The sequence below is a fragment of the Maylandia zebra genome, linkage group LG7 (genome assembly GCF_041146795.1).
Source record: "Maylandia zebra isolate NMK-2024a linkage group LG7, Mzebra_GT3a, whole genome shotgun sequence".
In the NCBI taxonomy this organism is placed as follows: domain Eukaryota; kingdom Metazoa; phylum Chordata; class Actinopteri; order Cichliformes; family Cichlidae; genus Maylandia; species Maylandia zebra.
The window spans coordinates 31,260,769-31,277,845 of record NC_135173.1 but is presented as its reverse complement, the minus strand read 5'-3'; the positions used below and the strand labels follow the sequence as shown (position 1 = coordinate 31,277,845).

General features: G+C 40.9%; 1 protein-coding gene across 2 annotated transcripts; it reads left to right on the top strand.

The window, feature by feature from the left end:
• The first annotated feature begins 621 nt into the window (after positions 1 to 621).
• Positions 622 to 17,054, top strand: LOC101473271 (polypyrimidine tract-binding protein 3). Of its 2 annotated transcripts, none has more exons than XM_024803306.2 (14): positions 622 to 762; positions 1,486 to 1,549; positions 1,669 to 1,805; positions 5,046 to 5,189; positions 5,319 to 5,480; positions 5,589 to 5,699; positions 5,860 to 6,016; positions 6,584 to 6,643; positions 6,787 to 6,899; positions 11,529 to 11,562; positions 11,651 to 11,743; positions 14,227 to 14,449; positions 14,545 to 14,622; positions 15,031 to 17,054. In XM_024803306.2, the coding sequence occupies exons 2-14, from the start codon at positions 1,525 to 1,527 to the stop codon at positions 15,161 to 15,163; spliced, it is 1,470 nt and encodes a 489-aa protein (XP_024659074.1). In that variant the 5' UTR covers positions 622 to 762; positions 1,486 to 1,524; the 3' UTR covers positions 15,164 to 17,054. The 2 variants fall into 2 exon arrangements, with proteins under 2 accessions (XP_024659074.1, XP_024659073.1); XM_024803305.2 differs by having other exon boundaries at positions 1,639 to 1,805.
• Positions 17,055 to 17,077: the final 23 nt, after the last annotated feature.

Here is a 17,077-nt window from a genome sequence, read left to right as displayed (position 1 = left end):
AAAGGAGTAGAGCTTTTTTTTGTTCTATTTTCATAAAAGCTGCCAAAACTGGTAGAATTGCATTGCAATAATTTTTGTGATTGTTTTCAAATGTAGAATTTCAGATTTTTTCAAACACATATTATTTTACATGAATGAAGGCCTAATACATTTCAACATGTATTTTATTATAAATTACATTTTTATTTTACTTGAAGCAATTTTTATTAGTATTTATTTAAATTTATACCATATTTTGAATTTAAGGCAGAAATTAAATTTATTTAATGTGTTTAATGGAGTTATAATTGATAAGCAATTTTAAATTGATTTTATTTATCTTGCTTTGAAAAAAAATATAATAAACTAAGTACTTTTTATTTTATTCCATATTTCAGGAATTATTTTTCATTTTAATTTATGTTAATTTTACATACAAAACATGCATTTTCTTTTAAATGTCATTTTGTAAAATCTTTTTACATTTATCTGTTTGTAATAGTATTTTTAATTGTACATGTATTTGATATTGTTTTAAATACAATGAATATATTTGACTTATTCTTAAGTCTTTTAATTGTTACTATAATTATTTTTTATAATTATTGTATTTCTTTTTATCTGAGGTGTGTCCTCCAGACGCCATGTTCTGACGTGACGTCACCAAACGGGAAGTGAGCTCGTTGTTCTCCTTGGTGGCTGCCTGGCTGCGAAGGCTCGCGGACCAAAACAACTCCTTCTCTGCTGCGCTTCCTCCTCTTCCTCAGCACGGACCATGGACGGGTGAGAACGGGAAACCGTCCCGAACCTTCTCGGAACCGTTCCCACCGCACTTTTACCTTCCTTCCTCCCTTCGTTTCCTTGGTGACTGAACCGCACCTGCGCGAGCCTCAGATGCGCCCCTCCCTGCCTGTTTGTTGTTGGTGTTTACTGAAATGCTCTCCCAGAGCCCCGTTTTCCTGCTCCTCGCGCGCTGTTTAGTTGCTCGTGCGCTGTGCTGTGCTGTGCTGTGCAACTCTGCTCTGTTCTGTTCGGCTCGGCGTGAAAGTGTCACGGGGCAACAGTAGCGACAGCCGCGGTGTTTTATTACCTGAAATCTCGCGATATGTGCGTGTTCACGCAAAGAGCCTCTCTGTCTGTGTACAAACAGAGAGGAATTACTTTCATTTTCTGTTAATTAGTTCGACTTTGGGGTTCTAAAATGTCACCAGCAGAGCCCAAAGCTTCTTTAACTGATCCCGGGAGAAGGTTAATGGTTAAAATGTTAGCGGTAAAGTTAAACAGAAGCTCAGAGCTGAAAATGAAGAAGTCATCAATCATCTCCTGCAGTCTGTCTCAGGAAACAGGCTTTAAAGATCAATCACGTCTCAAAAAAAAATTGCAAAAGAAGACAGGATTTTAAATATGGAGGTTCATGTGCTGCTGATTTGATAAATTCATTAATAAATTGATGAAATGTGATATAACTTTGACATTTCAATAACTGATTATTGTGTTTGTTTCCAGGAGTCAGAGTTCAGCTCGTCTGTCAGCAGCTCTGAGAACATGAGCTCCTCTCACCTGTCCACAGGTGAGTCTATGAAAGTCTATGAAAGGGAAGCTCCTCCCACCTGAACCCTTTCCATCATAATTTACCTGTCTGTTTCTGTCTATCTGCAGTGGATGGCACTGATAGACTGTGTGTTTCAGAGCGTGCTCAGTGCGTCCCATCTCGGGTCCTTCACCTGCGTCAGCTTCCCCCTGACGTCTCTGAACAGGAAGTGCTTTCTCTGGCGCTTCCCTTTGGTCGAGTTAGTCAGCTGATCACACTGAAGACAAAGAATCAGGTGAGCGCTAACGATGCCAGCAAGGTGCGCAGTACACAACTGTCTGAATTCCTCTTAACCTGTTCTTTATTATTATTAAGTCATTGCTGGTGAAAGTGTGCAGGTTTATGTGGTTTAGAACCCTGAGCAATTCAGTTTTACTGTACAGCACATGTGCTCTTGTTAATTGGAGGAAAAGTGAAATAAAAATACACAAAATAAAAAGAAATCCACTAAATTGTTGAGAGCGGCGTTCGGCTGCGACTGCTTGCGACGTCATCTTGCATCCAAATTTATTACTAACACATTTGGTAGCTGTGTGGGGGTTTGTGAGGTTGTACTGAGTGAGTAATCACCGTGTGTCATTATATAGCTCTTTAGTTAGCCACAAGAAGGCACTTTGTTATTCACTTCAGTTCAGTTTTATTTATACAGCACCAAATCACAACATGTCGTAAGGTAAAGACCCTACAATAGACCCTCACTATCCTGTCTCCCTTCCCTCACCCCCAACGCCCAACGCGAGTTGTACCCACCTATCTTTCCTTCGTCTGGATTCACTTACCCTAACATCTGCAGTCAGGATAAGCAGTCACACAAAGCTGCAAAGGGAGATAAAGCTGTAATATGAGAAAAATCTAACAAGATTGAACACAGTATACAGATGCCTGCTTAACGAAAGTAGTGGTGGAGGACCAGCGCTTTATGAAGGCGTGAGTGCTTTAAATGCTTCGGTCAGTTAGACTGGACAACAGCTTAGCCTATTTAAAGCCTGGAAAGAACGCCAGTTAAAATGTGACTGTGTGAATGTGCGACTGCAATGTTTTTTTCTGACGAAAACAAGGCAATATCTAAATAAAAGCTTGTGCAGAAACATGAAAATGATGATAAAATGTATCGAGACTTTTGTCAAATAATAAAAACAAGATGACATCCAATCAAAACAAATAAGTTGTGTACAAAGGCGGGACGAGTTTGGAAGGTATCTGTTTAGAAGATGGAAGGCTTTTGGAAATGGCACTGTTTCTCATAAATCTGACAAAATGTAACTGCTTAGAAGGAATAGAAGGGCAGACAGATGAACACGTGCCAGGCACTTTTGATGTCTAGGAAAATAAGACGCTTTGCAAACTGTGGAGCAGCTCTCACTGATAAAATCATCACAGATTTTAGACTATTTCATTCAACTGAATCAACTTCAGATTTAGTCCATTTAATACTATAATAACGTTGTTGTAACTTGTTTGCATTAAACAGGTAAAAAAAAAAAGAAAAGAAGTAAAGCTGCATCTAACAATCTATGTTTATACTGATGCTCACTGGGGAAGCACAGAGACATTCAGTTTAGTTCAGTTTTATTTGTACAGCACCAAACAGTCACCTCACACCTCGCATATTGTAAAATAAAAACTCTACAATACTGCGGAGAAAACCCCAACAATTAAGCAACCCCTATGAACAAGCACCTAAGCGACAGTGGGAAGGAAAAGCTCCCTTTTAACAGGTAGAAACCTCCAGTAGAAACAGGTTCAGGCAGGGGTGGCCATGTGCAGCGACCGGTTTGACAGGACAAAGACATGCTGTGGAGGGGAGCCAGAGATTAATAATAACTAATGATTAATTTCAGAGAGGTTTATTAACACATAGTGAGTGAAGAAGAAACACTCAGTGCATAATGGGAATCCCCCAGCAGCCTACACCTACTGCATCATAACTAAGGGAGGATTCAGGGTCACTTGGTCCAACCCTCTCCGCGAGAGAGACTCTGCGCAGCAGTCTGAGGGCTCTGCCAGGAGTGGCGATGCTGTTTTCCAGAGAATTGATTAGTCAGTAGGTGGGAGTTTCACACCTGTTGATGTGTAATCTGGAACATAGCCTGTTTGCAGCATAAGTAACCATAGCGATATATCCCAGTAAAAAGTGAACCACCTTTGAAAAACAGAAAAAAAGAGTTAAACCTGAAGTCACATGGATAAGACCAAATCCTGCTTTGTAGCGCAGGCCTCTGGACATCAGAGTGAAGGAGCGGAGAGACGGAGCAAAATGAATTCCCGCCCACAACACCTCTTCGTTGAATTCAAATTTAGTGGGAAAATGGGCATGTCAGTTTTGTTTCTTAGTAAAAACAGTTAATATGATTGTACCCTGTATATGCAGAGCTCCAGCTGAGCCAACCAGCACACTGTTTATTTGTATTTTATCTTGTCTATGTCATCACGGCGCATGTGACTCAGATTGTCTTTTTTTAATGGCTTCTCATTGCTTTAGTGCCCTCTCAGGTTCTTACAGCTGACCTCTCATCCAGAGAGAAATAATCCTTCATTGATGCATTGGACACTACAAGTTATTTTAATAATCGTCTCATGGGTCTGTCACTAACAGTGACATGTGCATGGAAACAAGTAATGACATGTTTCAGGTGTGAGTCATGGCACCAGAGCTGAACTCTTATTTCAGCTTGTGTTGTAATATGGTGTTGTGCAAAAGTTTCAAGTCAGCCCTCATTTCTTTGTATTTTGATGGAACGATGGGAAATTGGTTCAGTGAAACGTGTGCAGAGATAAATGGTTCCACCTGCAGCTGCTCTGAGGCATGTGGAAGTATCGGGGGGACAGATACTGAACCCTAAATTACCCACGATACATCCATCAGAGTGCAACAAGTGTATGTGAATGTTAGGCAGGGTCTAAGCCACTCTTCCACTGAGTGGTGTGTTTTTATGACAGGCTGTAACAGGCGAGTAACAAAGAGTCTAAAATTATTTAAAGCTGGTTCCTCACTAAGTTTTCTGTTGTGCATAGACACTTGTTACTCTTTGTGTTTGGAGCATTTTCATTCTTGAATGGCTCACAGAGAGCGGGTTTACAAACAAAAAACAGTCTTCCAAAACTGGTCAGAAATAAGGGGCGGTTCAAGACTTCTGCACAGCAGTGTGGTTCACTGTGTTGTGTAATTTGTGAGGTAGTGAAAGTCAAACACATGATGGCTGAGGCTTTGTGTTCTCTTCAGTCTCCTTTGTGGTCTGATCTCAGCGTGGATTAAAGTAATGAAAGGCTTTTGTACTGCTCCCTCACTGCTTTATTTTGTTTACACCTGTCACATGATCCAAGCAAATCTTTTTTTCCCTTCTGTGTGAATGGACAAATTTTCTACAGAGAGCAGCTCTAGCTAATGTTAGCTTAGAAAAGATGTCCCACCGTGACAGACTCACACAGAGAGGAACACATGAAATTTTTAAGTAATCGTTTTTTTTCTTTTCAGGCGTTTTTAGAAATGGCGTCAGAAGAAGCCGCTGTTACCATGGTGAACTACTACACCTCAGCCACTCCCTCCATCAGGAGTCAGCCAGTCTACATTCAGTACTCCACCCATCGCGAGCTCAAGACTGACAATATGACCAATCAGGTGAGGAGCAGCAGCTCAGGCCCCACCCATGGTGTCTGTTTATTTGTTTGAAGTTTGATCTGTCATCTGTTTACAAAAAGCAGCGAGATGGTCCTTTAAACAATCAATAATATGTTTGTTTGCTGACAGAGGGCTCAGGCAACGCTGCAGGCCATGAATGCAGGAGCAGTGCACTCTGGGAACATGGCTTCAGGTGGGGAGGGCCGGGGCATAGCTCCAGGTCAGAGTCCCGTCCTGAGAATCATTGTGGAGAATTTATTTTACCCTGTGACTCTGGAGGTCCTCCAGCAGGTCAGGACTGCAGATATCATCAGTGTTATTATTGTTATTATTATTGAAGTTTTTATTATCATGTCCTTTCTAACAGTTCTTGGTGGTATTAATAAAATTTTTCCACAGATCTTTAGTAAGTTTGGCTCCGTGCTGAAGATCATCACGTTCACCAGAAACAACCAGTTTCAGGCTCTCCTGCAGTTCAGCGACACCGTGCATGCTCAGCACGCCAAGGCTGTGAGTCATACACCTACACACACATTCTCACTCTCTCTCTCTCACACACACACACACACACACACACACACACACACACATTTAGAAATCCAGCTCCAGTTCTAGGTCTGAACTGGTGCGGGTCCAGTCAGATCACAGTATGTGTCCTTCTGTCTGTCAGACTCTAGACGGTCAGAACATCTATAACGGCTGCTGCACGCTGAGGATCGACTTCTCCAAACTGAGCGTGCTCAACGTGAAGTACAACAACGACAAGAGTCGGGATTTCACCAGAGCCGACCTGCCAAGCGGAGAGCTAGAGCCCGCCGCCACCTTCGGTAAGAGTAAGGGCCTGTCTCAATATGCATACTTTTGCGTACTTGTGTTCTCGTGTACTCGTGATAAGTCAAGCCGTAAATATTCCCTGATGCCTCCGACGTCTTCGGAGACGTCTGTTACCCACCAGCTCCATAGCAGACTGGGAGGTCGAGGATCACTAGAGCCGGCGAGAACAGCGGATTCCCGGCACATCATTTTCAACCCCCCCCCGCGGTCTTTTACTACTCAGGTTAAACATGATATATAGGTCTCTTAGATAACTTTGAAATGTTAATGTTTGGCTTTTTTCAGTGTTTTATTTGTTCCTGAGTAAATCGAGTTGGCTGAGATTAAAGTTAAGCTTCATAACATATTAGTCACAGTTAAATTAAGAGGGGACGGCCGAAAGAACTCTGGACCTGTGACATCATCAAGTACGCTGGTGTTTCAGTTGTACAAATTCATTACAACTCAATAAGCGCACACACCTCGACTGACCAGCAGCTGTCATTTCTATAACTCTATGCAGACCTCAGAGTCATTGTATGGGGGCGGGGCTAGTGAGCTAACCCGTATGTGTGTTTCAGGTGTAGCTTTGCCTCCGTATGGAGCAGCGGCATTCCCACCCACTTTCCACCAACACACAGGTGAGTTGCACATGAACATCACCTTTGACCATTGACATTTACATGTTTTAAGATGAGTCCATGTTTAATAATCCGGCTGCTGGATGCGCTGAGCGTGAATATGGAAACCACTGAAATAAAGTTTTGGTGTTTTCCGTCCTCAGGTCTGTCCATGGCGCCCGTCCCCGGCTCGCTAGTGTCTCATCCTCGCGTCTCGCTGCAGATGGCGCCTCCTGCTGTCCATTCGGTGCTGCTGGTGTCGAACCTGAACCCAGAGGTCAGAGGTCACACATGCTAGCTCACACAGTCACTGGTCGTGTCCAAATTCATGGGCTGCATCCTCCTGAGGACACCGGCCTTCGCGGTCTACGTGGGCCGGGTCCTCAGAAGGTCGGGTAGGCCGGAAGTAAACGGCCGTGAAATTGGACGGTCTAGCCTTCTGATTAGCGTCACCGCTGTCTCGGTGGAGTTTAATAAACTCAGCCGTCTGCTCCTTGCTATCTAAAATATAACGGGACACTGACGTAAATTCTCGACTGTCTCATACTTATGTTTAATCAGGTTTCTGTTTGACGTTTAGTCAGCTGTGTAAAAACCAAGGAGGAACCCACCCGGGGGATTAATAAAGTTTTATTTTATCTAATCTTATCTAATAACTTTAATCTCAGCCAAACCGATTTACTCACGAACAAACAAAACACTGAAAAAAGCCCAACAATAACATTTTTAGGTTGTCTAAGTGACTTATATATTACGTTTAACCCGAGCAGCGAAAGTCCGCGGTGATCTGAAAATGATGTGCCGGGAGTTGTGCCCTTCTCGGCGGCTTCAGTGACCCTCGAGCTCCCGGCTAGCTATCGAGCTGGTGGGTAGCAGACGCCTCCGAAAACCTCGAAGCACTTTTGCAAATATGCGATATCTTGATAAACCGAGCAGATATTTGAAGTTTACACAACTACTTCCTCGCCTGAAAATGTGTTAAAAGTTTATTTTGTGACCCAGAAAGATTAGTATGAGTAATTTTAAAACTTAGTAGCGGCCGCCATTGCTGGAAACTGGAGTTTGGCTGGGCCGCGCTATGAATTCTGGGATATGGTGGGCCACGAAGGACACACCCGACCCATCCTTAAAATTCGGGGAAAAGGAGGACGCATTTGTCGGCTACATTCGGATGAGTCTACGAATTTGGACAGCCTTCGGCGCGTCGCTGTGACGTAATCGGTCTACAAATGCGGCCTCAGGAGGATGCAGCCCATGAATTTGGACACGACCACTATCCAATCAGAGCACAGCTCACTGAGCTAACTTGTTTTTTGTTTTTGAACAAAATAACAATTACAGCACTCATTTTACATGACAACAAAAAGTTACATACAAGTACAAGTGGTTAAGAACAAAGCAGCCATCGAATAAAGAACAAAAGAACAGTATAGGTCAGAAATACCATAAAGCAGCATACAAGTACAGTAAGGTGATCTATCATATAAAAGTAAAAAACAAAAGTACGCACATACAATCAAGTAAGGTGTGAGCTTTATTTAAGTTACACTTGTCTAATGAAGCCTTCCACAGCAGCACTTCATTTTTAAATCCAGCAAAAATCGGAGTAATTTTCAATAAGCGACCTTTGTGAATGAAAAATTTTGCAACTAGAATCTAATACTTGAAAGGTTAGAGAAGGGCAGTCAATATTTATGGAGGTTAGCCAGTACTGAAAATCATCCCCAAAAGATCTGGAACTTTCACATGAATAAAAAAGATGCTCTGTAGTCTTAATATCAGTATTGCAGAAAGTAGGGCTGCTCGATTATGGCAAAAATGATAATCACGATTATTTTCACTGAAATTGAGATCACGATTATTTGACGATATTTATTTAACAATGACTTTAAAAAAATAATATAAAATAGTGTGCAACACCACTGAAGTTTTTTTTTTTAACTCTCTTTTCAACCAACGGCAGTCACTCTCCAAATAACTTCTGCTTAGCTTTCCGAGCTTCCCTCGGGTCCTCTTAATCAGCGGTCTCCAACCTTTTTTGCGCCACGGACCGGTTTATGCCCGACAATATTTTCACGGACCGGCCTTTAAGGTGTCGCGGATAAATGAGGGAGGGGCTAATAATCGGCTCAGTCATTTTTAATGATCGTTGAAAGCCCAGATCGTAATCGTGATTAAAATTCGATTAATTGAGCAGCCCTAGCAGAAAGTGCATGCATTCGTATCTACAGGGTGGGCCATTTATGTGGATACACTGTAATAACATGGTTGGTGATATTAAAGTCCTGTTTGTGGCACATTAGTATATGTGAGGGGGCAAACTCCTCAAGATGGGTGGTGACCATGGTGGCCATTTAGAAGTCGGCCATCTTGGATACAACTTTTGTTTTTTCTATCCGGTTGTTCAGTGATGACGCGACGAATCCTACTTCCGGGTCTAAAGTAGTCTGCGTTTAATATGGCTTTTGTGTTGTTAACATGTTTAATGTTATGTATTTTCTTCTATTTGATCTCAAAAAGCTCCTAAAACAGTCAGTGATCACTGTTGACCTCCCTCGGCTTTTATTACCGCTAATCATTTATTTAAGCTCAGTTTTTAAAACCTTAGGATGTAACTACAGCCCAGCCCATGCAGCAGTATATGAATGACTAACCTCGTATTGTGGATGGATTATCTCAGTTGTTCTCCTGGCTGAAGTTTGGTCCTTTTACAGCATCCTGCCATGTGATTACATTTGTTCCTGACCACCGAGAACACTCACGTTAACTTTTATCGAGCGGGAAAAAAAGTTAGCTTGTTTATATTATGCTAACATAGCTGTGTCGCTAGCGGTCTCGTAGCACATCATTATATACCAGCTAGCCAAACTTCAGTAACCCTACAAACGTCACTGCTGTTTAGTTTTCTGTCTTCATTTATGCTGGAAGTGATAGCAGAGCTGTACGTTTTAATTTGTTTCCAAAACCCCGCAGTGAGGACATGCTATATTGTATTTAGATAGCAGGGAGTTAGCTCGCTAGCTTCTAACTTCTAACGCCGTTAAATGTCATAAATTCCGTTTTCATGGATGCCTGGATGTTAAACTCAATTGTTACACCTGGTAGAGCAGAACACTGATCATTTTATTAAAGATGAAAGACTTTAGACAGTTCTTCAACTCTCAGTAATGCCATAGTGATCGTTTGATATATGAACCTGCAGCGGAGTTTAGACCCAGACACGGCTAGTGACGTCAGACTGAACAATCGGATAGGAAGAGGGCCATGTGACTCATCAAACCTATTGGTAATGTCACAAGAAAAACAATGGTGTGCTTGGTTTCAACGTAACTTTATTCTTTCATGTGTTATTTACAAGTTTCTGACCACTTATAAAATGTGTTCAATGTGCTGCCCATTGTGTTGGATTGTCAATGCAACCCTCTTCTCCCACTCTTCACACACTGATAGCAACACCGCAGGAGAAATGCCAGCACAGGCATCCAGTATCCGTAGTTTCAGGTGCTGCACATCTCGTATCTTCACACCATAGACAGTTGCCTTCAGATGACCTCAAAGATAAAAGTCTAAGGGGGTCAGATCGGGAGACCTTGGGGACCATTCAAATGGCCCACGACGACCAATCCACTTTCCAGAAAACTGTTCATCTAGGAATGCTCGGACCTGTCACCCATAATGTGGTGGTGCACCATCTTGCTGGAAGAACTCAGGGAACGTGCCAGCTTCAGTGCATAAAGAGGGAAACACATCATCATGTAGCAATTTCAAATATCCAGTGGCCTTGAGGTTTCCATTGATGAAGAATGGACCCACTATCGTTGTACCCCATATACCACACCAAACCATCACTTTTGTTGTTCCAACAGTCTTGGAGGGATCCATCCAATGTGGGTTAGTGTCAGACCAATAGCGGTGGTTTTGTTTGTTAACTTCACCATTCACATAAAAGTTTGCCTCATCACTGAACAAAATCTTCTGCGTGAACTGAGGGTCCTGTTCCAATTTTTGTTTTGCCCATTCTGCAAATTCTGTGCGCCGATCTGGGTCATCCTCGTTGAGATGCTGCAGTAGCTGGAGTTTGTAAGGGTGCCATTTGTGAGTAGCTAATATCCGCCGAAGGGATGTTCGACTAATGCCACTCTCCAGTGACATGCGGCAAGTGCTACACTGTGGGCTCTTGCTGAATGAAGCTAGGACAGCCACTGATGTTTCTTCATTAGTGACAGTTTTCTTGCGTCCACATTTTGGCAAATCCAACACTGAACCAGTTTCACGAAACTTAGCAAGCAGTTTGCTAACTGTAGCATGGGAGATGGGTGGTCTCGTAGGGTGTGTTGCATTCAAATCTGCTGCAATGACCCGGTTACTGCGTTCACCAGATATCAACAATTTCGATCCGCTCCTCACGTGTTAACCTCTTCGACATGTCAATGGCTGTGAACGAAGAGAAACTTGTAAATAACTCATGAAAGAATAAAATTACGTTGAAACCAAGCACACCATTGTTTTTCTTGTGACATTACCAATAAGTTTGATGTGTCACATGGCCCTCTTCCTATTGAAAAAACAAAAGTTGTATCCAAGATGGCCGACTTCTAAATGGCCACCATGGTCACCACCCATCTTGAGGAGTTTGCCCCCTCACATATACTAATGTGCCACAAAGAGGACTTTAATATCACCAACCATTCCCATGTTATTACGGTGTATCCATATAAATGGCCCACCCTGTATATTGAATTTCTTGTGAAGAAGTCATTGGACAGATATATGGCATTTAAATTTTTAAATTGATTTTCTTTTGCTTTCGGTGGAATTGGAAAGGAACGATACTTAGTCAAAAACTTCAAGTTATAATCTTTAAACATATATTTTCCACTGAACTAATTTTATTCACCTTCTGCAGAACGTCACGCCTCACTGCCTCTTCATCCTGTTCGGTAGGAAAACTCAGATTTTATTTCTTTAACGTGTTTGAAAGGTGTTTCTGTGCTGATTCATTGACAGTTTTGTTTCATGTTTTTTCAGGTGTTTACGGAGACGTTCAGAGAGTGAAAATCCTCTTCAACAAGAAGGAAAACGCTCTTGTTCAGATGAGCGACGCCACGCAGGCTCAACTCGGTCTGAAACAATTCAGTTCATTTAAAAAAAAAAACAAAATTAATTCATTTTAACATTTTTTTTCTTCATTTTTAATGACGCTGTGAGCGATGATACAGAAGGTCAGAGCTACTTTAGTTTTTAATTCCAGTTCAGTGAATTAATCTGTGATGATGATTAATTCAGCATAATCAGGGCTCTAGACTAACTTTTTGCCATGGTTGCACTGGTGCGCCTAAAAATAAAATTTAGGCGCACCAGCACAAAATTTAGGCGTACCCAAATTTTTTAACTGCATTACTTAACACCGCAGTTTTACATGTTCACGTTTTTTTTTTATTTGTAAATGATTAACTAACAACCTTTCAAAATGATTAACTTGACACCCCCTTTGCTGCCCAAATTAACAGCAGCTCCATCAGCCCCCATAGCAATGATTTTATCCAACCAGTTACTGCACTGGTCCCCAAGAGCAGCAAATGCTTTCTTTGAGGCAGCATAAATTCCTAAACAAATTTAAAAAAAAATACCATTTACTTATCAGATCAAGAGTTTACAATGCAGTCTTTTTCAGTTTGAGTTTCTATATTCATGTATTATTGCTATGTTTAATTTTCAATGATAAGAACATGCTAGATATGGTTAATTCAGTAACACGACGTAATATTATTAATCATATACATAGGCTACGTGACATGACATGGCTTACCTTGGGCATGGGCATGCTGGACCTCAATGTGTCCAATCAGTATATTCGCTGGTCTTCCTTTTTGCAAGATACGAGCGTACACAATGACACATTCTTTTGTGGCGATGTCTGTGTCTCCATCGATCAGGAAGGCCATGTATGTACTGTTCGCAATTTCCACTGACGTCTTTTTTTTCAGTGTGTCAGCGATTACGCCTATAAACTGGGCGCACGCAACATCATTGCTGTATGTGGGGTTTATGTCCAAGCCATTTTTCCTGTGAAGAGTTATTTCTGACTTGAACTTAGTAAACGGAACTTCTTCTTTTGCAATATTGTAGGCGATGTTAAACTTAATGATCATCTCGGCCTCCTCCGATGACCTGTTTACACCTGCCTGCCGCTGAAAGGCAGTGGGGAGCGGGGACATTTTGGCAGAGCATTTATCGCGGCATATAATGTGTCTTCTCGATGCTGTATGCTTTTTCAGCGTTTCAATTCTAAACGTATTAGCACCAGTGACAAATGCTGTGTTGCCGGCCATGGTCTTTCCACACTCGCGACAATAAATGCAGTGCATCATATTGTCAGCTTGGCTGTATCTTAGCCAGGGAAACTGGTCAATCAGAATCAGAATCAGAATCAGAATACTTTATTGATCCCTGGGGGAAATTATTTTTTGTTACAGTGCTCCATTTTAAACCAACATTAAGACAAGACAGACAATACGCTAACTAAGAATAGTACAATATATACATATATATACACATACATACATACATAAGTCACTTATAAATAAATAGTTGGAAAAGAAACATGTGTAGTTGTAGCAGCAAACAGTGTGTTAAGTGGATGCGTTGTACAGGGAGATGGCCACAGGCAGGAATGATTTCCTGTGTCGTTCAGTGGTGCTTTTCGGTAATCTCAGTCTCTCACTGAACGAGCTCCTGTGACTGACCAACATGTCATGGAGTGGGTGGGAGGTGTTATCCAACATTGTCTTTATCTTGGACAGCATCCGCCTCTCCGACACCACCTTGAGGGAGTCCAGCTCCATCCCCACAACAAGCCACTCGATTCGAAATCTATACATTTTCTCACTTTTACTTTCAGTGGACTCCGGCTCGATCGTATGTGGCTCATTTTCTGATGCCGTCTCCGGACCAGTGTTTGACAAAAACGGAGAGGTTGATGGCTCCGTGTCAGAGCGCTGGCTCAGAATTTTGGACTGATCAGGCCTTAACTTAACGAAAAAGTTATCAATTGTTCTTTTCATATTTTCTCAATACCAACTTCATACACTTCTGACCTGGGCTACTCACCCTTCTCTATCTGCCCGCACTTTCAAACGTAAACACAAGTAGGTCTGCAGGAATATCTGGACCACGGCCAATCACAGAGGTCCCCGCCTCTGAGTATCTCTGATTGGTTTAGAACACGACATGGGCATAATGTGTGTCTGTTGTTGAACACACGGAGACTTTCAGGGTTGCTGAAACGTTTTTTTTCCGAGAAAATACTTGGTTGCACCGGTGTGACCAAGTATTTTTTTTACTTGGTCGCACCGGTGCAACCAAGTATTTTTTATTAGTCGCACCATGGAGAAATTTGGTCGCATTTGCGACCAAATTGGTCGCACTCTAGGGCCCTGATAATAATAAATATTGTCATGAATAATGACTAAATGCACGGGAGTACAGTGGTCAATTGAATTATAATGAATGAAAAGTTCAGAATTGTATTTTTAATGATTTTAATACTGTAATGGATGAGCAGAAGACAAATTCTTGTTTATCTCTTTGTTCTTCAATGACAGCGATGAGTCACCTGAACGGGCAGCGTCTCCATGGTAACGTGATCCGGGTGACGTTGTCCAAACACCCGGTGGTGCAGCTGCCTCGCGGAGGGGCTGGGCAAGAAGAACAAGCACTGACTCGGGACTTCTCAGGCTCTGCCCTCCACCGCTTCAAAAAGCCGGGCTCCAAAAACTTCAACAACATCTTCCCTCCGTCAGCAACGTTGCACCTCTCCAACATCCCGTAAGACCGCCTCGCTTCCTGTTTGATGTGTTTGACTCTTGGAGACTGATATGCATTTAAATATCTTTGTCCTTCATTGTTTCCTTGTTTCCTAGCTCTTCAGTGAGCGAGGAGGCGTTGAAGGATTTATTTTCTTTGAATGGATTTGCAGTAAAAGCTTTCAAGTTTTTCCAGTAAGTAACAAGGCAACTCCGTTCACTGATTTGTGCTTGTTAACCAATCAGAAAAAGGCAGATTATTATGATTTATTTAAAAAGAAAAATACTATTTAAATGAAAACAAAAAACATATTTTTTAAATACAGATGTTACTGAATAATTTTAAATTTAAATTTTTATAAAATATTATTTAAATCTATAATTGTTTACTGTATGAAATGTTTACTTTACGAAATAATGAAAAAAGAAAAAAATAATGAAATAAACTGTTTAAAAAGTTCAGTTTTCTCTTCAGTTTCTAATGTTAAAAAAAAATATTAAAAATTCTTTAAACTTTTTTTTTGTAAGTGTTTATGTACTCCTTTCCTCTCCCTCCTTTCTGATGGGTTGTGGGTGATGATGTCACTTCCTCTGATGTCACAGGAAGGATAGGAAGATGGCGCTGATGCAGCTGGCTTCGGTGGAGGAAGCCATTGAGGCTCTGATCGCCCTTCACGACCACCAGCTGGACCACAACCAGCACCTCCGGGTGTCCTTTTCCAAGTCCACCATCTGACCTTTGACCTCTGAGCGGCCGCTCAGAGCGCAGGGCTTCTGATTGGCCCGCGGCGCAGACAGACAGACCACGGGGATATCTTTCTGTGCCTACAGCAAGCCTCGTATCATGGTGGCAAATGATGTCACAACCGAGGGTCATGGCCATGGCTACAGAGGTTACAGAGCACATTCCGGAGCAGACTGAGTAGCAGTGCATTGTGGGTAATGAAGTCCATCATGGAGGTGACGTCAGTTTGTGTTTGTTAATGTGATGCAGGAAACGAAATCAGGAAGTAAAAAAAAAAAAAAAAAAAAAGAAGGAAAAAAACCTGCCTTTTATCAAAGGTTTACTTTAAATTTATCTTTATTTAAAATTACCAATGAGCATTAAGTAAATTATTATAGATATTATTTTTAAATGAAATGAAATGATTTGACCCTTTTTTATGTTTAAAATTCAGATTCCAATGTTTTTCTTTTTACTTCAGGTTTTTATTTTTCTCGTTCTTCACAAACTTCCGCCTTGTTATTTTTGAATTTTCAGCCTCTCTGCACACTGCCGTCTGATTGGCTGGAATTATGTTAATGATTATTATTTTTAATTATTATTTTAGGGTTAAGCTGCGATCTCAAATCTTCTTCTGTGCCTTATTTTCTGAATTATTATGCTGGGTTCTGGTTTTTTACGTGGTGTTTGGAGGTTTTGGTGATGGATTGTTTTGTGTGTCTTTAGATTTTTTTTTTTTTTTTTAAGTAGAATTTTTCTACTTCATTTAAAATATTTTTGTTGGTGGTCAACATTTTGGGTGGGTTTTTTAATCATGAATGTATTTATACTGTACAACATGTAAGGCTTTCTGTGTGTTTGTGCGTGGGTATTTATGTGTGTGTGTGTGTGTGTATATTAAGCTGAGTTGTGAGTGGTTGAGCTTCAAATGTCCCATCTTTTACTGAATTAATTTTATTAATTTCACTCCCTTATTTTAATATTTTTTTTCATTTTCTGTTTGGATTCGATTTTTTTTTTTTTTTTTTTAATGGGAAAAAAGCCACAAAATATAGGAAGCTGCCGATTCCCAGTTTGCCTTCTGACCTCAGACCTGCCTACCGCTGCCATTTAGTTCATTTTCTGTTCAACTTTCCCCATTTTACATTTTTAATTTACTTCTTTTAATATTGGAGTTTTTTTCCACTTATTTAAAGATTTTAAGCACTTTATGTGAAATTGTTACAAGCGTTGTGGGTGGGTGGGGTCAAAACAAGCCAAAGTTCCTGTGCCTTTTAATTGGACAAATCCATTTGCCCCCATTATGAAATCACTTCCTGTTTGAATGGCCTAGAAAACTGTTTTTCTTCATTTAAATTTAAATGTAAACCACACCGTTTTTAAAAAAAAAGAATTTTGCGATAAACCCACCTACTATTGCCTTTCAAAATAACATTCCCTGCTAATGTTTTGAAAGCATTTTTGTTTACAGTTGTCTACATATTTATTCTAGCCTTGGTTAATTAATTAATAAACAGTTGGGATTAAAAAGCGTGTATGTGAAAACATGAAATCTTCAAAATATATTTTCCCTTTCAGAATAAGGTTAGAAATGGTTGTTTAAAATGTTGGGATTTTATTTTGATTTTTATTTAAACTTTTTGTTAAAACAAACTGTTTTTATACCTGAATGTATCAGCTGATGTAAAGTAGTTGTGGTGCATTGTGGGAGCTGGTGGGACTTTATTGTTATTATATGAAATATTTTTAACATGGACCAGTGCATGATGGGAGGGGGCAGCGCTAAGCTAAGCCGCACTCTGCTCCAAAACAAAGTTTGTTAATTTTTATTTATTCTGAAACTTTGACAGGAAGTTGTAGCATGAATCACTGAATAATTAAATAAAATCATCTGACTGCCAAAGACTCCCCCCACTCAATCAACTG

Bases quoted from the DNA above. Each gene is read 5' to 3' on its own strand.
- LOC101473271 (XM_024803305.2), top strand. From the start codon at position 1,525: ATGAGCTCCTCTCACCTGTCCACAG. The intron at 1,550-1,638 runs GTGAGTCTATGA...GTCTATCTGCAG, and splicing joins CTCCTCTCACCTGTCCACAG to TGGATGGCACTGATAGACTG. The intron at 5,700-5,859 runs GTGAGTCATACA...TCTGTCTGTCAG, and splicing joins ATGCTCAGCACGCCAAGGCT to ACTCTAGACGGTCAGAACAT.